Source organism: Ranitomeya imitator, chromosome 5 (genome assembly GCF_032444005.1).
Source record: "Ranitomeya imitator isolate aRanImi1 chromosome 5, aRanImi1.pri, whole genome shotgun sequence".
NCBI classification, from domain to species: Eukaryota; Metazoa; Chordata; class Amphibia; order Anura; family Dendrobatidae; genus Ranitomeya; species Ranitomeya imitator.
The window spans coordinates 366,342,219-366,368,460 of NC_091286.1; the positions used below are offsets into that span (position 1 = coordinate 366,342,219).

Here is a 26,242-nt window from a genome sequence, read left to right on the forward strand (position 1 = left end):
CAGGTTCATCAATCTCTATGCATCACAATGCTTTCCTCAGGCTAAAGAGACTCCTGACAATCCAGAGTGATAAAGGTGCAGGGGTCAGGAAACTACCAAGTTGATATGAGGGAGGGGGTATTGACCATGGCAGTACCGAATAAACCAATACAATGCTCTGCTTCTGTTCCTTGTATGACATATGACATGATACATTATGCACTATTATTCGTTGTACAGCAGAGGATCATAGCATGTATTTGCATCTTCTTGTTGACATGACTGGTACTAGAAGGGAGCATGCCCACTGTTCTTGGACTAAATAGACATATCATGGGGGGGGCTGCTAGGAACAGCCTTGCGCAGGCCACGTCCCGCTATTATCAAGAAACTGGCTTTTCCCCTACACTGGTGTGTGACGTAATGTCCCAGACAGGTGGGGTGAGCAGTGAGGAGCAGCTGCTGTCACACAGAAATACAACGGTTATAAAGATGGGTCATTCCACATCAAGTGGACCAGTTTTAAAAGTCGTCCCCACTCGACCATCTCCGATTTTGCTGAAAATTTATAAGGATGTACATGTATGTTTGAAAAGAGGTTCTGTAAATTTTTAGGGCCAGATCTCAAATACATTGGGCACTGATGACCTTTCACTGGAGGTTCCACCAAGCTGCGGCTTCAGCTAAGAGGATTTTGCAAACTTTGGCACATAGCCATTAGAGTTCTATACTGGCTATGATGCTGAAATTTGGCATACTAGCTCAACTTTTGCTGCTAAATACGATAAAATTATTACCGGCTATGATAAAACAATATTTCGGCCGCAATTTTGTGTCAAAGTAGCTTGAAAAACGCGTTGCATTAAAATTTATGCCAAACTTTGCCCATATACAGTGGGGCAAAAAAGTATTTAGTCAGTCAGCAATAGTGCAAGTTCCACCACTTAAAAAGATGAGAGGCGTCTGTAATTTACATCATAGGTAGACCTCAACTATGGGAGACAAACTGAGAAAAAAAAATCCAGAAAATCACATTGTCTGTTTTTTTTATAATTTTTTTTGCATATTATGGTGGAAAATAAGTATTTGGTCAGAACCAAACAATCAAGATTTCTGTCTCTCACAGACCTGTAACTTCTTCTTTAAGAGTCTCCTCTTTCCTCCACTCATTACCTGTAGTAATGGCACCTGTTTAAACTTGTTATCAATATAAAAAGACACCTGTGCACACCCTCAAACAGTCTGACTCCAAACTCCACTATGGTGAAGACCAAAGAGCTGTCAAAGGACACCAGAAACAAAACTGCAGCCCTGCACCAGGCTGGGAAGACTGAATCTGCAATAGCCAACCAGCTTGGAGTGAAGAAATCAACAGTGGGAGCAATAATTAGAAAATGGAAGACATGCAAGACCACTGATAATCTCCCTCGATCTGGGGCTCCACGCAAAATCCCACCCCGTGGGGTCAGAATGATCACAAGAACGGTGAGCAAAAATCCCAGAACCACGCGGGGGGACCTAGTGAATGAACTGTAGAGAGCTGGGACCAATGTAACAAGGCCTACCATAAGTAACACACCACGCCACCATGGACTCAGATCCTGCAGTGCCAGACGTGTCCCACTGCTTAAGCCAGTACATGTCCGGGCCCGTCTGAAGTTTGCTAGAGAGCATTTGGATGATCCAGAGGAGTTTTGGGAGAATGTCCTATGGTCTGATGAAACCAAACTGGAACTGTTTGGTAGAAACACAACTTGTCGTGTTTGGAGGAAAAAGAATACTGAGTTGCATCCATCAAACACCATACCTACTGTAAAGCATGGTGGTGGAAACATCATGCTTTGGGGCTCTTTCTCTGCACAGGGGCCAGGACGACTGATCCGGGTACATGAAAGAATGAATGGGGTCATGTATCGTGAGATTTTGAGTGCAAACCTCCTTCCATCAGCAAGGGCATTAAAGATGAAACGTGGCTGGGTCTTTCAACATGACAATGATCCAAAGCACACCGCCAGGGCAATGAAGGAGTGGCTTTGTAAGAAGCATTTCAAGGTCCTGGAGTGGCCTAGCCAGTCTCCAGATCTTAACCCTATAGAAAACCTTTGGAGGGAGTTGAAAGTCCGTGTTGCCAAGCGAAAAGCCAAAAACATCACTGCTCTAGAGGAGATCTGCATGGAGGAATGGACCAACATACCAACAACAGTGTGTGGCAACCTTGTGAAGACTTACAGAAAACGTTTGACCTCTGTGATTGCCAACAAAGGATATATTACAAAGTATTGAGATGAAATTTTGTTTCTGACCAAATACTTATTTTCCACCATAATATGCAAAAAAAATTATAAAAAAAACAGACTGTGATTTTCTGGATTTTTTTTTCTCAGTTTGTCTCCCATAGTTGAGGTCTACCTATGATGTAAATTACAGACGCCTCTCATCTTTTTAAGTGGTGGAACTTGCACTATTGCTGACTGACTAAATACTTTTTTGCCCCACTGTATAACTCAAGACCAAAAACCAATAGTAACTGGTGCTTTGCCCTGTACACTAAATATCTACATGACTTTGCATTGCTGCAATATCACGGTCAAAGCATATGTATTTGTGGAAATATTCACACCCACATATGAAAAACTTAAAAAAAAAACGAATTTTACCTATATTTAGGTCAAATTTCTCAAAAAGGGTACCCCTAAAATATATTAATTTTGATATCATTAGAAAGAGCACATTTTTCTCTACAAGGATCATTGTTTTTTTGGAGTCTCTCAGTTTAAGAAATGAAAAATACCACTGAACATGGTGTTATTTATTAATACGCAATGAATGGTAACTGCACTATTCAAACCCTTGCGTTGGTCCATGGTGGTTATACCACAACCAATTCCCTAAGAATTGGTATTATAATCCTATTAAGATTTGTAATAATGCTGTTTTTCAAGAATTGGCAGTCCCATCGCCTAGGAGCCATGGCCGATAGCCGTGCCAGGCGAGCCTCGGGCGGTCTCTTTATCGCAGGTTCCGAAGCCTGAGGGTGGGTGTCTTTGCCTAGGATCCACAGCCTAATATTGGGTATCTTTTGTTGGTTCCCAAGCCATAATGTTCAGTCTAAGTGGTCTGGAATTGTTGCTGAATTTGCAACATAATCGGTTCAGAGAATCTGTATTGTCGGCCCATTGCTGTTGCAGCTGGTGCTGGAATTATTGCAATGACTGACTGCTCGGGAATCCAGCATGTATCATTTCTCACAGGCCAGTGAAAGAAGCTAGCTGGTCCATGAGGATGCATAAAATTTATTAATGCATCATGCTCGTCGACTGAAATTTCAGAAATATTTCCAATACACCAGTTCCTATCGTAAATGCAGGCAATGTATTGCCCTGGCTGGAGGTTTGCAATTGGCACAAAAGGCATTTCTGATCTGACAGATCTATCTACATGGGCAATGAAACATGATGGGTCATTTGACACCCTTGAAATGCGAATCTTTTTGTCATCAATTGGCACAAACTGGTGATTTTCTCTTGTTCCAGCAATTGTATGTCCATCTTTGAACCTTTCCTCTTGAACTACCCGTATGTCATCAATTTTTTCTTTTGGAACAAAAAAAAAAACTTGATTCCATGCAGTTGCTCGTTGCAAAAGTTGAATAAATCCACCGGGGTCAGTATTTGGATTTCAGTTGGGCGTTGAAGACTGGCATAAGCTGCCAACCTCTTTGCTGTCCCTTCAATCCCATCACAGGGCGACTTTCCATGACTGGTACCAAAAAAATTCCATTCAGCGCTGATATTGAAATCAGCATTGTGGTGGCACAAGTTGAGAAAATTTTTGAAATTAAGAAAGTGTGGACTGCAACTGTGTCATGTCGTGAGCAATCACTGATTATGCACAAGCTGATGTTCTGCGCAGCTTCACCATTTAACTCCTTGAAGTAAATTACAAATGGGTGTACTGTAGCTTGACTATTCTCAATATGAGGGAAATGTTTGTTGCCTATCAGGATCGGAATGGCCCTGAAATTGAATTTTCCAAGTTTTGTGAGCTTCGGCCAAAGTGGTGCGTAACCATTGGATCTGCTGGAACACATTCTGTTTGTGTGTGTACCATTCACCAAAATGTCAAACTAATGCTTGCAGCATGCCCAATCAAAGAGTGACTACAAAGAGCTCACATGCAAAATGGTCTGTGGAATTGAATCCAAGGACTGTATGCTTGGCCGTTGTGATAAATGCCCGGGTCCTGAAGTTTTAAAAGAATTTCTAGTCAATGTGTTTGTCAACAGTGACCCTGAAGATATTATTGAGTTCAAACAATGGATTCAGACTGATCGAGACACGCTTGATACCAAACAACTGACTATAGAAGATTTCATTGAAGAGTTGGTTTTGAAAATATCTTAACTTTGTAGCCATCACTACATCGCCAAGCATCAAAGTTGCTATCTGAAATCATTGAAGGAAAATCTGAGACCTGGAGAGCTTGTGATCCTTATGGACTTTGCTGAAAATTACTCATTTATTGTTCAAGATGCCATTCAAGGTTTCCACTGGGAAAATAGTCAAGCTACAGTACACCTATTTGTAATTTACTTCAAGGAGTTAAATGGTGAAGCTGCGCAGAACATCAGCTTGTGCATAATCAGTGATTGCTCACGACATGACACAGTTGCAGTCCACACTTTCTTAACAGTAATTGTGGAGTATCTCAAGACTCATCTATGGGATTTGTCATATACACTACTTCAGCGATGGATCTGCAGCCCAGTAGAAAAATTTCAAAAATTCTCTCAACTTGTGCCACCACAACGCTGATTTCAATATCAGCGCTGAATGGAATTTTTTTGGTACCAGTCATGGAAAGTCGCCCTGTGATGGGATTGGAGGGACAGCAAAGAGGTTGGCAGCTCGTCCCAGTCTTCAACTCCCAACTGAAAACCAAATACTGACCCCGGTGGATTTATTCAACTTTTGCAACAAGCAAATGCAAGTAATCAAGTTTTTTTTGTTCCAAAAGAAAAAATTGACGAAATACGGGTAGTTCAAGAGGAAAGGTTCAAAGATGGACATACAATTGCTGGAACAAGAGAAAACCACTAGTTTGTGCCAATTGATGACAAAAAGATTCACATTTCAAGGGTGTCAAACGACCCATCATCTTTCATTGCCCATGTAGATAGAACTGTCAGATCAGAAATGCCTTTTGTGCCAATTGCAAACCTCCAGCCAGGGCAATACATTGCCTGCATTTACGATAGGAACTGGTGGATTGGAAATATTTCTGAAATTTCAGTCGACGAGCATGATGCATTAATAAATTTTATGCATCCTCATGGACCAGCTAGCTTCTTTCACTGGCCTGTGAGAAATGATACATGCTGGATTCCCGAGCAGTCAATCATTGCAATAATTCCAGCACCAGCTGCAACAGCAATGGGCCGACAATACAGCTTCTCTGAACCGATTATGTTGCAAATTCAGCAACATTCCAGACCACTTACTGAACATTATGGCTTGGGAACCAACAAAAGATACCCAATATTAGGCTGTGGATCCTAGGCAAAGACACCCACCCTCAGGCTTCGGAACCTGCGATAAAGAGACCGCCCGAGGCTCACCTTGCACGGCTATCGGCCATGGCTCCTAGGCGATGGGGCTGCCAATTCTCGAAAGACAGCATTTCTACAATTCTTAATGTGTTGCACTCTTTATATATTATTGTTACCTACAGATACTTCACAGTTACCATAACTATTGTGCCATTGTTTAGGTCATTTGCTGTTTAGGTTGACCAACAATAGGCTTGTATAGGTATTTTGTTCACTTGAGGGCATAAAACCTGCTATTTTGTAGATCGGAGGTATTCTCAATTTTATGACCTACTGTATGGTTGGGGAAAAAAAAGTTTTTAAATTGTATGTTTCAATAAAGAATTGTTTTACATTTTTGAACTATACATTCATGTGATCCCTCTGATTATTTATGTGAGGGGTCTTTGAGCGCGTATGAATTCTTAATAGGATTATAATACCAATTCTTAGGGAATTAGTTGTGGTATAACCACCATGGACCAACGCAAGGGTTTGAATAGTGCAGTTACCATTCATTGCATATTAATAAATAACACCATGTTCAGTGGCATTTTTCATTTCTTAAACTGAGAGACTCCAAAAAAAACAAACAATGATCCTTGTAGAGAAAAATGTGCTCTTTCTAATGATATCAAAATTAATATATTTTAGGGTTACCCTTTTTGAGAAATTTGACCTAAAAATAGGTAAAATTCGTTTTTTTTAAGTTTTTCATCATATGTGGGTGTGAATATTTCCACAAATACATATGCTTTGACCGTGATATTGCAGCAATGCAAAGGCATGTAGATGTTTGGTGTACAGGGCAAAGCACCAGTTACTATTGGTTTTTGGTCTTGAGTTATATATGGGCAAAGTTTGGCATAAATTTTATGAAACGCTTTTTTCAAGCTACTTTGACACAAAATTGCGGCCGAAATATTGTTTTGTCATAGCCGGTAATAATTTTATCGTATTTAGCAGCAAAAGTTGAGCTAGCATGCCAAATTTCAGCATCATAGCCAGTATAGAACTCTAATGGCTATGTGCCAAAGTTTGCAAAATCCTCTTAGCTGAAGCCGCAGGCTTGGTGGAACCTCCAGTGAAAGGTCAACAGTGCCCAATGTATTTGAGATCTGGCCCTAAAAATTTACAGAACCTCTTTTCAAACATACATGTACATCCTTATAAATTTTCAGCAAAATTGGAGAAGGTCGAGTGGGGACCACTGGTCCACTTGACATGGAATGACCCAGATAACTAAAGTGCACTGAGCATCTCATCTTTATAGTGTATGAGTGCAGGGACAGTACAACATTTTTTTAAATCTCCCCTGCATGGCCCTTTAAATATAATCCTCCTGCAGGGTGTTTTTTTCTTAAACTATTAGACAGTTCTGCAGGTAGAGTTATTTTTCTTCAGTAGAACAATGGACACTTTCTGATAACATTCTTGACTCTCCGCAATCTGGAACTCCTACTGTATACTTAACTTTCACTGGTCATTAAACAGACTATATGCAAGCTGATTGGTGGTTGTTTAAATTGGTAGCTTTGACTTGCTGACTGCGTTTCTATGCACATATATGGAACCATTGTTAGCACAACCTTATCTGTGTCCACAGATGGAAAGGTCTGTAATTTTTATTGTGGGTACACTTCAACTTGAGAGAAAGAAAAAAAAGTTCCAGAACTTCACATTGTATGATTTTTACATACAGTTAAGTCCATATATATATGGACAGAGACAACATTTTTCTAATTTTGGTTATAGACATTACCACAATGAATTTTAAACAAAACAATTCAGATGCAGTTGAAGTTCAGACTTTCAGCTTTCATTTGAGGGTATCCAAATTAAAATTGGATTAAGGGTTTAGGAGTTTTAGCTTCTTAACATGTGCCACCCTGTTTTTAAAGGGACCAAAAGTAATTGGACAATTGACTCAAGCTCATGGACAGGTGTGGGCAATCCCTTCGTTATGTCATTCTCAATTAAGCAGATAAAAGGCCTGGAGTTGATTTAAGGTGTGGTGCTTGCATTTGGAAGGTTTTGCTGTGAAGCAAACATGCGGTCATAGGAGCTCTCCATGCAGGTGAAACAAGCCATCCTTAAGCTGAGAAAACAGAAAAAAAACATCCGAGAAATTGCTGCAATATTAGGAGTGGCAAAATCTACAGTTTGGTACATCCTGAGAAAGAAAGAAAGCACTGGTGAACTCATCAATGCAAAAAGACCTGGGTGCCCACGGAAGACAACAGTGGTGGATGATCGCAGAATAATCTCCATGGTGAAGAGAAACCTCTTCACAACAGCCAACCAAGTGAACACCACTCTCCAGGAGGTAGGCGTGTCAATATCCAAATCCACCATAAAGAGAAGACTGCATGAAAGTAATTACAGAGAGTTCACTGCACGGTGCAAGCCACTCATAAGCATCAACAATAAAAAGGCTAGACTGGACTTTGCTAAAAAAAAAAAAAAATCTAAAAAAGCCAGCACAGTTCTGGAAGAACATTCTTTAGACAGATGAAACCAAGATCAACCTCTACCAGAATGATGGAAAGAGAAAAGTATGGCAAAGGCGTGGTACAGCTCATGATCCAAAGCATACCCCATCATCTGTAAAACACGGCGGAGGCAGTGTGATGGCTTGGGCATGCATGGCTGCCAGTGGCACTGGGTCACTAGTGTTTATTGATGATGTGACACAGGACAGAAGCAGCCGAATGAATTCTGAGGTATTCAGAGACATACTGTGTGCTCAGATCCAGTCAAATGCAGCCAAACTGATTGGTCGTCGTTTCATACTACAGATGGACAATGACCCAAAACATAAAGCCAAAGCAACCCAGGAGTTTATTAAAGGAAAGAAGTGGAATATTCTTGAATAGCCAAGTCAGTCACCTGATCTCAACTCAATTGAGCATGCATTTCACTTGTTAAAGACTAAACTTCAGACATAAAGGCCCACAAACAAACAGCAACTGAAAACCACCGCAGTGAAGGCCTGGCAGAGCATCAAAAAGGAGGAAACACAGCGTCTGGTGATGTCCATGAGTTCAAGACTTCAGGCAGTCATTGCCAACAAAGGGTTTTCAACCAAGTACTAGAAATACATTTTATTTAAAATTATTTAAATCTGTCCAATTACCGTACTTTTGGTCCCTTTAAAAACATGGTGGCACATGTTAAGGAGCTGAAACTCCTAAACCCTTCATCCAATTTTACTGTGGATACCTTCAAATGAAAGCTGAAAGTCTTTGTTTAAAATTCATTGTGGCAATGTCTATAACCAAAATTAGAAAAATGTTGTCTCTGTCTAAATATATATGGACTTAAACGTACTTAATTTGCATTTTATTGCATGAAATAAGTACTTCATACAATAGAAAAACAGAACGTAATATTTAGTACAGAAACCTTTGTTTGCAATTACAGAGGTCAGACAATTCCTGTAGATCTTGACTAAGTTTGCACACACTGCAGAAGGGATTTGGCTCACTCCTCCTCTTCCTTTTATTTTGACAGTAGAACTGGATAAAAGGATTCTGATCCCTCCTCCAAGATTGTGTTGAAGGTAGGAGGACCACTACATCTAAGCAATGGAATTCTTTTTTTTTTATTTTTTTTTTTATTTGCTGGATTCTGGCAGAAGGAGGGGAGAATAATTTCCTGTGATCTGTGAATACTGAGATCATCGTAGATGTGTCCAGTCGGAGAACAAGTCTATCACACAGAATTCTCAAATATGGATTGATTAAGGGGGCCTGAAGTTCACCCACTCTCCTGGCCATAGTAATAGCTACCAGTTAGGCTGTTCTCCAGGATAGTTTGTCTAGATCAGGGGTGGGAAACCTTTTTTTCTGCAAAGGGACATTTGCATATTTATAACATCCTTTGGAGGCAGCACAAATATCGCCCTAACTCCATCCTCAAAGAACATTCTGATGCTGGCACAGGTGTCAGGATGTAATCTTTCATTGCACATGCCTCAGCATTCAGCAGTTAACACTGTGTACAACCCCTGGCAAAAGTTATGGAATCACCGGCTTTGGAGGATGTTCATTCAGTTATTTAATTCTGTATAAAAAAAAAAAGCAGATCACAGACATGGCACAAAGCTAAAGTCATTTCAAATAGCAACTTTCTGGCTTTAAGAAACACTAAAAGAAATCAAGAAGAGCAAAAAATGTGGTAGTCAGTAATGGTTACTTTTTTAACCAAGCATAGGGAAAAAATATGGAATCACTCAATTCTGAGGAAAAAAAAATTATGGAATCATGAAAAACAAATAAAAAGACACACCAAAACATCACTAGTATTTTGTTGCCCTACCTCTGGCTTTTATAACAGCTTGCAGTCTCTGAGGCATGTACTTAATGAGTGTCAAACAGGACTCTTCATCAATCTGGCTCCAACTTTCTCTGACTTCTGTTGCAGATCAGCTTTGCAGGTTGGAGCCTTGTCATGGACCATTTTCTTCAACTTCCACAAATGATTTTTAATTGAATTGAGATCCGGACTATTTGCAGGCCATGACAATGACCTTGTGTGTATTTTTTCAAGGAACGTTTGCACAGTTTTCTCTATGGCAGGATGCATTATCATCTTGAAAAATGATTCCATCATCTCAAAACATCCGATCAATTGATGGGTTAAGAAAAGTGTTTAAAATATCAACATAAACTTTTTCATTTACTGAAGATGTAATGGCAGCCATCTCCCCAGTGCCTTTACCTGACATAAATTCCCATATCATCAATGACTGGAAATGTGCATGTTTTCTTCAGGTAGTCCTCTTTATAAATCTCATTGGAACGTCAAACAAAAGTTCCAGCACCATCACCTTGCCCAATGCAGATTCGTGATTCATCACTGAATATGACTTTCATCCAGTCATCCACAGTCCACGATTGCCTTTTCTTAGCCCACTGTAACCTTATTTTTTTTCTGTTTAGATGTTAATGATGGCTTTCGTTTAGCTTTTCTGTATGTAAATCACATTTCCTTTAGGTGGTTTCTTACAGTTCGGTCAAAGACGTTGACTCGAGTTTCTACCCATTCGTTTGTTTTGTTGTGCATTTCCGGTTTTGGAGACATATTGCTTTAAGTTTCTGGTCTTGACGCTTTGATATCTTCCTTGGTCTACCAGTATGTTTGCCTTTAATATCCTTCCCATGTTATTTGTATTTGGTCCAGATTTTAGACACAGCTGACTGAACAACCAACATCTTTTGCAACACTGCGTGATGATTCACCCTCTTTTAAGAGTTTAATAATCCTCTCCTTTGTTTCAGTTGACATCTCTCGTGTTGGAGCCATGATTCATGTCAGTCCACTTGGTGCAACAGCTCTCCAAGGTGTGATCACTCCATTTTAGAAGCAGACTAACGAGCAGATCTAATTTTATGCAGGTGTTATTTTTGGGTATGAAAATTACTACCATTACTACCACATTTTTTGTTCATTTCTTTTAGTGTTTCTTAAAGCCAGAAAGTTGCCATTTTAAATTACTTTAGTTTTGTGCCATGTCTGTGATCTGCTTTTTTTTCTACAAAATTAAACAACTGAATGAACATCCTCCAAGGCCGGTGATTCCATAATTTTTGCCAGGGGTTATACATGGTCACCAAGCAAGAAGAAATTAAACAGCTGGCGGCCGTCAAAATACAGCTGCCAGCCCAAACGCTACAGTTCCTGGGCATCTGCCCAGGGGCCGGATAAAAGACCATAAAGGACCCATGGGCCTGAAGTTCAAGGTCTACGGAGAATATAGGTTTAAATTGAGGTAGAGTTAGACCCTTGAGGATGATATTTAGATTCCACGATGGTGTTCGGTTGGTCGGGAAGCAGCAGTCATTAACGATTTTACCAAATGTGATCTGCTAGGCTTTGGTCAAAAAATGAGCTTAGGGCTGCAACTTGAACCTTGGGGGTGCTAAGTCTGAGACCCTTTTCAAGTCCTTCTTGTAAGAAGTCTAGGATCTGAGCGATGTCCGGATGATGGTTGTTTGGAGGACTAGACGCACACGTAGATACGAAAGTTCTATATTTTATAATAAATGGCATTTGGAACTGGTTTTCTACTTTTATGGAAAGTCTGTATGAGAGGCCCTAAGTTCTTAGGATTGCAAACTCAGAAGCTATGCAACCAGAGGTTTTTGAGGTCTGGGTGGTAGATTGGACCTTGGTGGAGAAGGTTTTTGATTGGTGGGAAAACCAGAAGATCTTCTAACCTCAAGTTGTTCAGAGTGCCGAAGCAGTTTCTCTTCGACCAGAGAGGAGCAATAGAGATAATTTTGACTTTCTTGGTTTTTATATTTTGTAGTGTTGTTGGCAAGATCAGAATGGCCAGAAATGCATAAGCCAGGAGGAATCTCCAGGGTGGGGCGAATGCATCCACCCCCCAGGTAGGTTGGATTAAGGGAGACGTACTGATCCACTTGTGCCTTCTGATGACTTGCAAACAGGTCTGCTTTTGGATGTCCCCATCTTCTTGTTATCAGGAAAATCTCTATATCCAAGCTCCATTTCACTGGATGCACAAATCTTCTGATGAGAAAGTTGGCCTGGATGTTGCCAGAGCCTCTTATGTGAAGAGCAGATAGGGAGCGAAGATGTTCCTCTGCCCAAGAAAAGATTCCTCTTGAGGCTGCTTTTAGACCTTCGTGCTTACCTGGTAATGGAGGTGAGCAACCGTAGTCATGTTGTCTGAGCAAACCCTTACATGGGTGCCTTGAATCACAGATGTTGCTGATCTAAGTACTTCCTCTACTGCCTTCAGCTCTCTGAAATTTGAAGATCACTGGCTGATCTCCTTTGTCGTTGCAGCTCTGAAATATGGCAAAACTGGTGGCAAATGGCATCTTGGCAGCTTCATGCTTGATTTTCCTTAATTCATGGGCAGTTATTTTGCGCCTTTTTTGTCCAACACGCTTCTTGCGACCCTGTTGGCTATTTGCCATGAAACGCTTGATTGTTTGGTGATCACGCTTCAAAAGTTTGGCAATTTCAAGACTGCTGTATCCCTCTGCAAGACATCTCACAATTTTGGACTTTTCAGAGCCCGTCAAATCTTTCTTCTGTCCCATTTTGCTAAAGGAAAGGAAGTTGCCTAATAATTAAGCACACCTTATATAGGGTTTTGTGATCATTAGACAACACCCCTCCTTATTACAGAGATGCACATCACCCGATTTACTTAATTGGTAGTTGGCTCTCAAGCCCGAACAGCTTGGAGTAGGATAACATGTATATAAAGTATCATGTGATCAAAATACAACTTGCCTAATAATTCTGCACATAGTGTAACGTATCAACATTTTTGTGAAATCCACATTGTATTTTCAAAGTGTTTCATAACCGCTATCTGGCAAAATAATTTAACGAATGTGTCCCTTGCTCTTTTGTCTTTCCAGATAAACTACAGAATTTACTCTTAATGAGCATATACCCCAAGCCTATTTCCCTACACCGAGAATGGGTGGCACTCCATTATATATGTAAACACATCAAAATCCAATGTCAAGTGGCATGCTATACTTCCGAGAACCCGGAGGTATAGCGTGCCACTTGGCATTGGATTTTGATTAGTGGCATAACAAATCCAGGTAATATGTACAGGTCCTTCTCAAAAAATTAGCATATAGTGTTAAATTTCATTATTTACCATAATATAATGATTACAATTAAACTTTCATATATTATAGATTCATTATCCACCAACTGAAATTTGTCAGGTCTTTTATTGTTTTAATACTGATGATTTTGGCATACAACTCCTGATAACCCAAAAAACCTGTCTCAATAAATTAGCATATCAAGAAAAGGTTCTCTAAACGACCTATTACCCTAATCTTCTGAATCAACTAATTAACTCTAAACACATGCAAAAGATACCTGAGGCTTATATAAACTCCCTGCCGGGTTCATTACTCAAAACCCCCATCATGGGTAAGACTAGCGACCTGACAGATGTCAAGAAGGCCATCATTGACACCCTCAAGCAAGAGGGTAAGACCCAGAAAGAAATTTCTCAACAAATAGGCTGTTCCCAGAGTGCTGTATCAAGGCACCTCAATGGTAAGTCTGTTGGAAGGAAACAATGTGGCAGAAAACGCTGTACAACGAGAAGAGGAGACCGGACCCTGAGGAAGATTGTGGAGAAGGACCGATTCCAGACCTTGGGGAACCTGAGGAAGCAGTGGACTGAGTCTGGTGTGGAAACATCCAGAGCCACCGTGCACAGGCGTGTGCAGGAAATGGGCTACAGGTGCCGCATTTCCCAGGTAAAGCCACTTTTGAACCATAAACAGCGGCAGAAGCGCCTGACCTGGGCTACAGAGAAGCAGTAGATATGAGTGCAGCGCCGGCACTCCACATCTATCCCAGAAGAGGTCTTAAGAAGGCGGAGAAAGAAGCAGTGAGTGCCTCATAGCTTCTAGCATCACTGTCAAACAAATAGTCATCAGGGGGTGCTGCACTCCTCTCTCCCGCATCATTTAGGACCATGGATCTAGGACATCTTCTAAGCGCAGAGATGCAAGACCTCAAGTACCGTAAGTAACTGCAGCGCTGCCCATTGATTACGTCCTGTTCCAGTAGGGGCGATAGACACTGCAGAGAAGTGATGGCAGAGTCAGCATCCTGTTTGAGACTCCTCTCAAATGAAATATCACGGGAAATGAAGTAAAAAAACATTTAGGGATTAGCTATATTGGGAGCAGTGTATGATGCTTTATAATAAAGCTAATTATAAAAATGAGTAGGGTGTAAGGACAGATCTTTAGAAAGGACATTTTAGGCAATGAACCAACTCTTGTAAATCATGATTTTCTTTTCATTCGATTTAAAGTATGTAATGTGAAATGGATTTAATCCACACAATCTTCTTTTATCCTTTTGGTATCAACAATAAGTGGCAAAATATACCAAATCTATATTACATTGCAATTGTGCTTACTTTGAGGCAACAGCTTTGAGGTGGCACAGCATACCAATAAAGTACTATACAAATTCTTCATAAATCACCCCTTTAAATAATTAACTTATTTAAATATTTATAATAACGGCCCTTTCACAGCTTTTGCTCAGCTATAAAGCAGATAAAACATTTAACAGCTGTCCTCTGATGAGAACAAAAAATTATTTTCCTCATAAATGATGCAATTTAAACAACTAGAAGTTCCCTACCTTTCCAAAAAGTGTGTTATTTTCAGGGCTTAAAGGAGCAGCATGTGGAGAAAATATCCACAGATTTGGTTAAAAACTAATCTGTCATCCCAAGATGATGAGAGGTAAAAAGAATAATGAGATTTTACACTTGTTGGCTGAAAAATAACTGTGATCTTCAAAACTTAATCTGCTAGGAGTTTAAGAACCCTTTGCACCCCTGGGAGATTGGATAATTTTACCACGTAAAACAAAAACAAAAAAAAACACATTTTTCTAAGAAAGCTCACAACTTCATTTATACACCCAACCACAATTCCGAAGCTTTGCATTACTTAGCAAATACTAAGCAACTATTTTAACTACCTAGTTTCGTCTTGGGTTTTTATAAGTTATGTGATCAATTCACTTTTAATGTGTATATAAAAATTAAAAGTATGTTTTAATCCCCCAAAAACGCTATATCTAGGTATAAAAAGTCCCCCGAAGAGAAGAGCCAGCATAAATCCTAAAAGTATAAACAAAAAAGAAAAAAGGCAGTATATGTCTGTAAATGTTAAAGGGGAAAATGGAGCGAATCTTTATTCGCCAAGGATGTTGTTTACAGTCATGGCCAAAGGTTTTCATACTGACACAAATTTTGATTTTGACAAAGTTTGTTGCTTCAGTTTTGTTTTTATAGTGGCAATTTGCACTGAACGGGAATTCTCAAGTTTAAAAGTTATCTCTATTCATTAGATAGAGGATATCTTCATAAGCACCGAGGTATGGCCACTGGGGCCTTCACTAGTCCCACAATCCACAGCTCTAAGGAACTCCGTGTAAATGGAAAGGTCATTTCTGACTTACATTTGTGAACAAAATTTTGTATTAGACATTTTTATTTAGCCTTAATCATTAGAGCTATGAGTGTAGTCTAAAGTACAGTACATCAAGAAACAATTACACAATAATGTAGTAAGCGCGTACGTATACCAGTTAAAGTTGATGTGCCATTATGGATTGTCTGCCATGTTGATTTCTTCTTTATCACTACATTTGCCATAACACCTCCCGCTTTGAAGAGGGAACAGAGTTTCATCCAAAGGCAGTTATGAAGTTATGATGTATGGGTGACAAGAAACTATTGTGGTGCAGTGTCGGCAGGGAGATTGAAGATTAATGCCTAGACGTTTAACACAGTGTCCCTGCAGTAAGCCCTGGGTGGGGCAGCCCTCTATTAAAACTCCTGAATCTGTCAGTTATAAGTACGTCATTATCAGGTCCACACCTCTGTGCTTTGCTTCAGTTCTGACTTCTCTTCTGACGATTTTGTGCCTTAATTTCACCTTCTGGCTAAGACCAGCTACGTGACTTTACTACCAGCCTGATCCATCAGTCAATAACAGCCTTGGGTTTAATCCTGATAGCAATTTAAAATTCAAAAACACCCCGGGTTAATACGAAAAGGCCTGGGACCTGATAGGCTGAGTAGCCATTCGTGGGCTTGATGTCTCCAAACAATACAAAGGTGACATAAACCCCACAAATATGAACCCTACTTGCCACCGCTACAGGGCAAGTGGGAAGAGCCAGACAAAGAGCCGGAGTTGGCACATCTAACAGGTGCGCCTTTTCTGGGCGGCTGTGAGCTGCTATTTTTAGGCTGGGGTGAGAAGGAGCATTGTAGCCCCAGCTGTGAGTCTTGTCTGTCTTGTTATCAAAAGTACAGTTGAACCCACGCTGGTTTTTTTTTTTTTTCTTAACTGTTCAGTCGAACCTGCCGGACCCAAACATCAGTGTGTCCGCCCATCTCTACTAGCGAGGTACTAGTATATATATGAAAAAAAAAATACTTGAAGACAGCCATGATCTAGCCTGAGCTGGAGACATTGGTAGCTAGCTACATTAGCAATCTTCGCAGTCATTTTACAATTTAGTTCTATGGTTATACAAGGGGTTTGTAACACTAAATTAGAAAAAAAATCCCCAACCAACATACTATAAGCATATTGTCACACAACTGAAAAGACTTTTGCTTCACTGTAAAGAACTTTTTTCCTCTTTATGGTGCCCAACATTTCAAGCTTTTACTTGCCTTTTCTGTAATGCTGGTGCAAGGGTCTACTGCCTGGCACTATATGCGATCTCCCCACCTAGATGGACATTTGCTATAATGTACATATTCTAAGATACTATACAGATGAGCCCCACATAAGGGCAGATAGTAGACTGCTTACTTTCCATAACTGGCACTGTAACATTTTACTGCAGTACCAATGTAGCCGTTAATGGGGTAGGCTGATACAATGGTTAAGATGTTCCTGATACTGGGCTCTCTGCTTCACAGTATAACAGACACAATCTGATTTACTTTTTCACACTTCAGTGCTGCTGAAAACGCTATCAAATCTTAACCATGTCACCAACGACTATTCACAATACCTTTAACCTTTAATATGCATTAAAAGATAGCACCAATGAAAGCAAAGCCAAATCAATAAGCTCCATAATCGGATCTTCTGTATCCAAGAAGATTCCATCAAGTCAAGGCTGTAGCTTAAATTAAGCACAAAATGAACTCTTAACTTTAGCAATTCATAATGCACAGAGCTGGAAAAGTTTTTCAATTTCAACTTTCAGTAATGCTGTGTAATCTGTAAGGGAGGAGGGGGGAAAAGATCAGCGTAGCGCTCGGCATGGTCACTGGGCTGTAGAGCACACATTAGAAGGTGGCGAGCTAGGACAATGCTCGTGGTGAACACCATACCAACACTACAGAACAAATCCATTGCACTGCAGTAAATGCATTACACTTCAGAAAGGCAGCTATATTCACACTATACAGTGGGGGTCTCTAATCATAAATGTGAACACAGTACAGCCGAGATCTAATAAGGAAAGCGCTAGAACGAGAGGGTGATGACAATCCGTGGATTCAATGGAAATTACTGTACAAGTGGTGCCGCTGAGAACCACTATCACTGGACTACACTTGATGAAATTAGATATACTCTTTACCTGGAAGACAATGCAAAAGAAGCAGCTGGCCTGCCCAACTTCTTCAATAGTGTCCTCCCAGTAGGTCCAGAAAGGAAATATCAAATCTCGCCTATACTTTTCTTTCATCTTTCTGACATTAAAGGGTTTATCCACTGCTCAGATAACCCCTTCTGAATGCCCATGTTTTCCACCAGTCAAATAATGACACTTAGACTCTGCGCCGTTCGAGCAGTGTGGACACTGGCTCTCCAGTGGTTCACGTGACATTCTGATGTAATACCTGTGGCCAATCAGCGCTGGCTTCACTCCCCTCTTACAGAAGCAATTGACTTCTGAAGAAAGTGATGGGCAGCCGCTGCTCTCAGGAGGGCAGAGTGAAGCCAGTGCAAACTGGTCACAGGGGTTGTGTGGCATGGTATGCCTGGGAGAACCAGTGCTGGAACAGCACCACCATCATCTGTGAAGTGTTATGATTTTACGGGGAACAAAAAAAGGGGTTCAAAAGTCCATCCCCCCCCGCCCCCCCCCCCCCCCCCCGAGTAGTGTGCAACCTCTAAAACTAAATAACTCTAGAAAATGCAAAACTTGAGAAAATATCTCATCAATTTCACCCTTGACCATTTTAAGCCAAGGAAGGTAGATTGGTGCTTGAACGTTTGTGAAAGTGTCAGAATTTTCCATATTTTTGCATACATTTGACCTAAAACTACATCAGATTTCTACACGAGTCCTTAAAGTAGATAAAGAGTAAAAATGTCAAAAATTCTAGTATTTGCACACTTATGAAGATCAGATTTCAGAACGGAGTCTCAATTCAAAATTTAACGTAGATGCCATAGAAGCCAACTTCCAGAGAATTCGCACAATCTGTTGGGTATCCGATACACAAAGCTTCCCTTACCTTCTCTACAGCAACAGGTTTCACTGGCTTTTCAGATTCCCTCTCCTTTTTCTTCTCTTCCCGTTTCTTCTCTTTTTCTTTCTAGTAATGGTTTAATTAAAATACATAATTAGACATTTTAATTTTTAAATATGAAAAAAACCTCCTAAAGAGGTTCTCTAAGTATTATTATTATTTATTATTAATGTGCCATTTATTCCATGGCGCTTTACATGTGAGGAGGGGTATACATAATAAAAACAAGTACAATAATCTTAGACAGTACAAGTCATAACTGTTACAGGAGGAGAGAGGACCCTGCCCGCGAAGGCTCACAATCTACAAGGGATGGGTGAGGATACAGTAGGCGAGGGTAGAGCTGGTCGTGCAGTGGTTTGGTCGATCGATGGTTACTGCAGGTTGTAGGCTTGCCGGAAGAGGTGGGTCTTCAGGTTTTTTTGGAAGGTTTCGATGGTAGGTGAGAGTCTGATATGTTGTAGTAGAGAGTTCCAGAGTATGGGGGAAGCACGGGAGAAATCTTGTATGCGATTGTGGGAAGAGGAGATAAGAGGGGAGTAGAGAAGGAGATCTTGTGAGGATCGGAGATTGCGTGCAGGAAAGTACCGGGAGACGAGGTCACAGATGTAAGGAGGAGACAGGTTGTGGATGGCTTTGTATGCCATGGTTAGGGTTTTGTACTAGAGTCTCTGGGCAATGGGGAGCCAGTGCAGGGATTGACAGTGGGGAGAAGCCGGGGAATAGCGGGGGGACAGGTGGATTAGTCGGGCAGCAGAGTTTAGAATAGATTGAAGGGGAGCGAGCAGGGTCGGACTGGCCCACTGGAGAAGGACTGGCCCACCGGAGAATTCTCCAGTGGGCCCAGGCACTGACACCTGCTGGCATACAGTGCCAGCAGTGCCTAGGGCCCCCACTGCTCCAGGGGCCCCCAGCAAGTGGGGTGTCGCTAATAGTGGCACACCATGCAGCTGCTATTGGGCCCCCAGTACCAGCGGAGAAGTAATGGGTGACGGGAAGCTTAAGCCTGTCCCCGCTGCTAAAGTGAAATGAATATTCACGCTTCCCCCACGCCCCCATGGACGTGGAGAGGAGTGAAGTCATCTCACTAATAGCGGGCAGCGTTTGCCGCAAATTGCGGCTAAACACTGCCCGCTATCAGAGCCCGCAGACCAGCCCCCCCCCCGCCGCTCCCTTAGGGGCCCCCAGCTCACACGGCCGCTATGGGGCCGTAAGCCAGGGGTCCCGGCACCAATGCTGCCCCCCAGCGCTCATTAATGGGGAGAGAGCATCAGATGACGCTCCCTCTCCCATGATTCCCCTCGTCGCTGACACAGCAGGTGCGCGATGACGTCACTTCATCGCGCACCTGCTGTGTGTGAGGCCGACAGCAGCGCAGCTCCTGAAATCGGAGCAGAGCCGCTGCTGGAGTCAGCGTGGGAGCGAGGAGGAGGTGTGAGTATTGTGCTTTTTTGTGTTTTTTTTTTATTATTGAGTCCTGGCTGGTTGTATGGGGGTGTGAGCTGCATGATGCCCTATGGGGCAAGGAGGGGGTGTGAGCTGCATGATGCCCTATGGGGAAAGGGGGGGGGTGAGCTGCATGATGCCCTATGGGGCAAGGAGGGGGTGTGAGCTACATGATGCCCTATGGGGCAAGGGGGGGGGGTGAGCTGCATGATGCCCTATGGGGCAAGGAGGGGGTGTGAGCTGCATGATGCCCTATGGGTCAAGGGGGGAGAGCTGCATGATGCCCTATGGGTCAAGGGGGGAGAGCTGCATGATGCCCTATGGGGCAAGAAGGGGGGAGCTGCATGATGCCCTATGGGGCAAGAGGGGGGGAGGTGAGCTGCATGATGCCCTATGGGTCAAGGGGGAGAGCTGCATGATGCCCTATGGGGCAAGAAGGGGGGAGCTGCATGATGCCCTATGGGGCAAGGAGGGGGTGTGAGCTGCATGATGCCCTATGGGTCAAGGGGGGAGAGCTGCATGATGCCCTATGGGTCAAGGGGGGAGAGCTGCATGATGCCCTATGGGGCAAGAAGGGGGGAGCTGCATGATGCCCTATGGGTCAAGGGGGGAGAGCTGCATGATGCCCTATGGGTCAAGGGAGAGCTGCATGATGCCCTATGGGGCAAGAAGGGGGGAGCTGCATGATGCCCTATGGGGCAAGAGGGGGGAGGTGAGCTGCATGATGCCCTATGGGTCAAGGGGGGAGAGCTGCATGATGCCCTATGGGGCAAGAAGGGGGGAGCTGCATGATGCCCTATGGGGCAAGGAGGGGGTGTGAGCTGCATGATGCCCTATGGGTCAAGGGGGGAGAGCTGCATGATGCCCTATGGGTCAAGGGGGGAGAGCTGCATGATGCCCTATGGGGCAAGAAGGGGGGAGCTGCATGATGCCCTATGGGGCAAGAGGGGGGGAGGTGAGCTGCATGATGCCCTATGGGGAAAGGGGGGTGAGCTGCATGATGCCCTACGGGGGGAGTGAGCTGCATGATGCCCTACGGGGGGAGTGAGCTGCATGATGCCCTACGGGGGGAGTGAGCTGCATGATGCCCTACGGGGGGAGTGAGCTGCATGATGCCCTACGGGGGGAGTGAGCTGCATGATGCCCTACGGGGGGAGTGAGCTGCATGATGCCCTATGGGGGGGGAGTGAGCTGCATGATGCCCTATGGGGAGGGTGAGCTGCCTGATGCCCTATGGGGAGGGTGAGCTGCCTGATGCCCTATGGGGGAATGAGCTGCATGATGCCCTATGGGGAGGGTGAGCTGCCTGATACCCTATGGGGAGGGTGAGCTGCATGATGCCCTATGCGGGAGTGAGCTGCATGATGCCTATGGGGGAGTGAGCTGCATGATGCCCTATGGGGGGAGCTGTATGATGCCCTATGAGGGTGAGCTGCATGATACCCTATGAGAGGGGGCAGCGTGATACCCTATGAGGGGGCTACATTATATTCCATGAAGGGGCTACATTATACCTTATGAGGGGGTTTGCACTATACGTTAAGGGGGCTACATTATACCCTATGTGGGCTGTATTATACTCTGAGGCTGGTTGCATTATATTCTATGGGGGGGCTACATTATATTCTACAGGGGGCTGCATTATATTCTGTGAGGGGGATACATTGTACCCTATGAGGGGGCTACTTAATTATGTAGCAGGGGTTGGGGTAGCCCCCTCAAACAAAATAAAGACGTGTACTACCTTATATTATACCCTGATATTAGGGTGTTTTATCGCACAATTGGTGGTCTTGTATTTATTTCTATGTAGCTACATAGTGGGCCAAAATAATGATTTTCTCTGGTGGGCCCAAGGTGCTCCAGTCTAACGCTGGGTGCGAGAGTGTTAGAAGGGAGGCCACAGAGAAGGAGGTTGCCGTAGTCAAGGCGAGAGATGATGAGGGCATGGACTAGAGTTTTTGCAGATTCTTGGTTTAGGAATGTAATGTACGTAATAAAATAGCAGCGGTCACACAATTCAAAAAGTAGCCTGTCCTATTCATGGGTCAGAACTGAGCTCCCAAGACCTGTGTCTCTACTATCAAAGAGTTATATCGTAAGTAGTGTTGAGCATTCCGATACCGCAAGTATCGGCCGATATTCGCGGTATCGGAATTCCGACCCTGAGTTCCGATACTTTCAGTATATCGGATACCGAAATCGGAAGTTCCCATAACGCAAAGTCCCGGGTTTATTTCATTCAGCCAATGAGGAATGATTACAAGTGTGGGCACATCCTGTTCTGTATGGTGGGCATGTAACTACTGGCATGGCTGTGATTGACTGCTGAAATGATGTCACGATGCCCCATAAAAGTTGCCGCCGCCATTTTGGGTTCACTCTACTGTGAATTCAGTTAGGGACAGGACGCCGTGTTCTGACTGAGGGCCAGTTTAGAGATAGCGATTTGCTTCATTATGCTTTACCCAGGCTAATTTAGCAACCGCTGTGTGAGAACCTTGCTTTTGCCTTGCAGCGCTGTTCACAGCTGTCTGCAAGGTCTCTGTGTGTGTGAGTGCAGTTCACTCTGTACAGCCACAGCCCGTCGTGGTCAGCTCAGGGTGCGTCACTGCCTCATACTGCTCAATCCATTGTCCTTTCTTGCAATTAGTGCAGCCTGCTGCACATTTTTTCAAATTTATCCTATTAGTGGCTTTCCCTCCGTATCCAGCTAGATTGTGGAAAAACACTATATAGGATTACATAGAGGAGCTTGTTTTGGCCTTGCAGCGCCGTTCACGGCTGTCTGCACGGTCTGTCTGTGAGTGCAGCTCACTCAGTAGTGTCTGTTCTGCAAAAAAAAAAAATAAATAAAAATAAAATAATAATAATAATAATAATAATAATAATAATAATAATAAAGTTCACCAAACACACCACTTTTCAGTTGTGTAGGCCACATTAGCTCATATTAAAGTGTAGTCCACACTTGATAAAATTAGTGTTTCTTATACTTGTTAGCAGCTGTTCAGGAATAAGCAAACTACGCCCTTAGTACTTTTCTGCCTATCTTTATCAGTCTACCAAGATGAAGAAGGCAGGGAGTTAGGCACGTGGTCATGGGCGTGGAGCAGGGAGAGGACGTGGGGATTCTGTGCCTGCTGCGGGCAACGGTGACTCATCATCACCCAGTTTTAGCAGGGAACAGACCTTCATGCGCAGCTTTGTAGGACGAACAAATTGAAGCTGTTGTCGGATGGATGGCAGCTAACGCATTGACTTCAATTAGTGCCACATCCTCTCAGGCACAGAGCACTGAAGAGCAACCATCTGTCTCTTCACCACCTGCCAAATTGCCCAGGCAGTCAGAGCCCAGGACAGGAGCCATCTCTACTTCTGTTCTCTGAATCTCTTGGCTTGGAAAGAGGGGGCCAGCCAAGCAGCATTCTAGAATCAGAAGAAGAGGCAGTATGCAGTGATGCCCAACAGCTTGTTCTCTCTGAATCTGAAGAGGCAGGTGGGACAGTGCCTCCGGTCAGCAGCACTCCTCAGTACGCATCTGATGATGAGACTCAGGTACCACTTTCTGGTGCGTACTGTGCTGCCGAGACTACCCAGGAGGAGCAGTTGGTGGCAGAGGGTAATGGAGATGATGAGGTCCTTGACCCATCATGGCGTGAGGTACAGGAAGGTGGTGGGAGCAGCTCTGAGGAAGAGCTTCCCTGAACGGCCGGGAGAGGGAGGGGGAAGACTGCGGTGCCTGTAGCCTCTACTTTGGCACCCATTAGGAGCATGCCTCTTCCAAAAGCCAAAGCGGGCGCTCCTAAGAGTTGCAGTGCCTGGTTCTTTTTTGACATAGTTGCAGATGACATTTGCTTTGTCAAAAGCAAGCTGTGTCTTCAGAAAATCAAACGAGGGAAAAATGTCAGCAACCTCAATACCACAAATATGTGGAAACATGTGCGGACCAAGCACGCGGTGGAGTTACAAAAACACACAGAAGACCTAGGCCAACCTGCAGCGGCACCTACCAACTCTTCAGCTCGTGTTGTAGCCTCTTCCTCCAGCTCACACACTGCTGGTTCGGCTTCCTCACAGGATCGCCATGAAAGAACCTCTGGCACTGTTGTCCAGAAACTCACTGTAATTCCACCCACAGCACCACGTTCCCAGTCATCCTCACACTCCCAGCCCAGTCTACAGCCATCGGTAGCACAGGCATGGGAGAAAAGGCGGCCATTCTCGGCAAACCACCCACGAGCACAGGCTCTGAATGGTGGCATTGCCAAACTGTTGTCCCTGGAAATGCTCTCATTCAGGCTGGTGGAGACTGACAGCTTCCGTAACTTGATGGCATTGGCAGTCCCACAATACAATGTGCCCAGCCGCTTTTATTTCAGCAGACAAGCCGTCCCTGCCCTGCAAAAGCATGTTGAGGGAAACATAAAACATGCGCTACTGAATGCCGTCAGTAGCAAGGTCCACCTCACCACTGATACGTGGACCAGTCACCATGGACAGGGACGATACCTTTCCCTCACTGCCCATTGGGTTAATGTTGTGGAGCTGGGTACAGATCGTGAGAGTGGCGCTCTACGTGTTCTGCCAACTCCAAGGATTGCAGGAATCCAGTCTGTACACATTGTCTCCTCCTCATACTCCAGTTCCTCAGAATCATCGCTGCAGGAGCCGTCACGGTCCACCTCCACATGGACCCGTGAACGCTTACCTAATCTGACCGATATGAGCACAGCCGTGGCCAAACGTCAACAGGCCGTATTGAAATTAATTTCTTTGGGGAATCGAAGCCACACAACGCAGGAGCTCTGGAATGCCATCAAGCAGGAGAGCGACGTGTGGTTTGTGCCAGCGAATCCCCAGTCAGGCATGGTAGTGTGTGACAATGGCCGAAATCTGGTGGCAGCTCTGGGCCTAGGCAACCTCACTCACATCCCATGTCTGGTACATCTGCTCAACTTGGTCGTGCAGAGTTTTTTGAGGGACTATCCGGATCTGGATGCACTGCTGCACAAGGTCCGCCTAGAGTGTGCTCACTTGCAGTGTTCCAGCATGGCAAGATCACGCATTGCAACTCTGCAGCGCCGATTCCGCCTTCCGGAACATCGCATCATATATGATCTACCCACCAGGTGGAATTCAACATTACATATGTTGGAGTGGTTGTGTGAGCAGCAGCCAGCAGTAATGGAGTACCAGCTGCATCAGGCGCAAAGAAGTCGCAGTGCGCGCCGTTCAGACTTCACAACCACTGAGTGGGCCACTATGAAGGACGTCTGCCAGGTTTTGCGTGCCTTCGATGATTCTACGCAGATGGCGAGTGCAGATGATGCACTAGTCAGCATGACTGTCCCCCTTATCTGCCTGCTTGAAAGAACACTGCAAGCGCTAAGGGATGAGGTGGTGGAAGATGTGGAGGATGAGGAGGTAGAAATGCCATCAGCTTCTGGACAGTCTGCGCCACGTGGTTCCTCACAAAGGCCTAGGCAGGGGACACTCTGTGAGGAGGATGAGGAAGAGTCAATGGAGGAGGAAGAGATCAGTCCAGAGGAGGGAGTTGCACAAATCTCCAGTAGTCAGTATGTAGAGCGAGGGTGGGGTGATGCAGAGCAGGCAGAGATCACGCTTCAAGCAGGGGACAGCGTTTCTTGGCCAGTTGGCAGTCTGTAGCACATGGTTGACTTCATGCTGCTGTGCCTGAGAAACGACCGCCGCATCGCCCACATTCTTACCACGGCTGATTGGGTGTACACCCTCGTAGATCCGCGCTATCGTGACAACTTACAAACCCTTATAACACCGTTGCAGCGGGAGCGTAAACTGCGAGAGTACCAAGACAAACTGGTGCAGTCCATCATCTTCGCCAGTCCAATCGAGAGAAGTGCTGCTAGTGCTTTACAAAGCAGCTCAGTGCATCGAGGCAGTGGAGGAAGCTCTGCACAAAGAGGGAGCAGAAGCAGTGCCTCAGCACAAGGCAAGACCAGTCTGGCCCAACAGTGGCAAAGTTTTGTGTGCCCGCCACAATTGTCTACACCATCACAGACGGGTCCACTCAGCAGGAGGCCACGTTTCCGTCAGATGGTGACAGACTACATGTCTTGCCCTCTCAGCGTACTCCGACGGCTCTTCCTCCTTCAAGTTTTGGGTCTCTAAGCTGGATACATGGCCAGAGCGTA

At 43.9% G+C, this 26,242-nt stretch overlaps 1 protein-coding gene across 2 annotated transcripts in view; it reads right to left on the minus strand.

Annotated features, from left to right (window-relative positions):
• SMAP1 (small ArfGAP 1) overlaps nucleotides 1-26,242 on the minus strand; it is a 381,004-nt gene that overhangs the window by 159,491 nt on the left and 195,271 nt on the right. For both annotated transcript variants that reach the window (XM_069726628.1, XM_069726626.1), the window contains one exon: nucleotides 18,606-18,686. In XM_069726628.1, coding sequence (XP_069582729.1) covers nucleotides 18,606-18,686 — 81 coding nt within the window. The remainder of the gene's footprint in view (nucleotides 1-18,605; nucleotides 18,687-26,242) is intronic.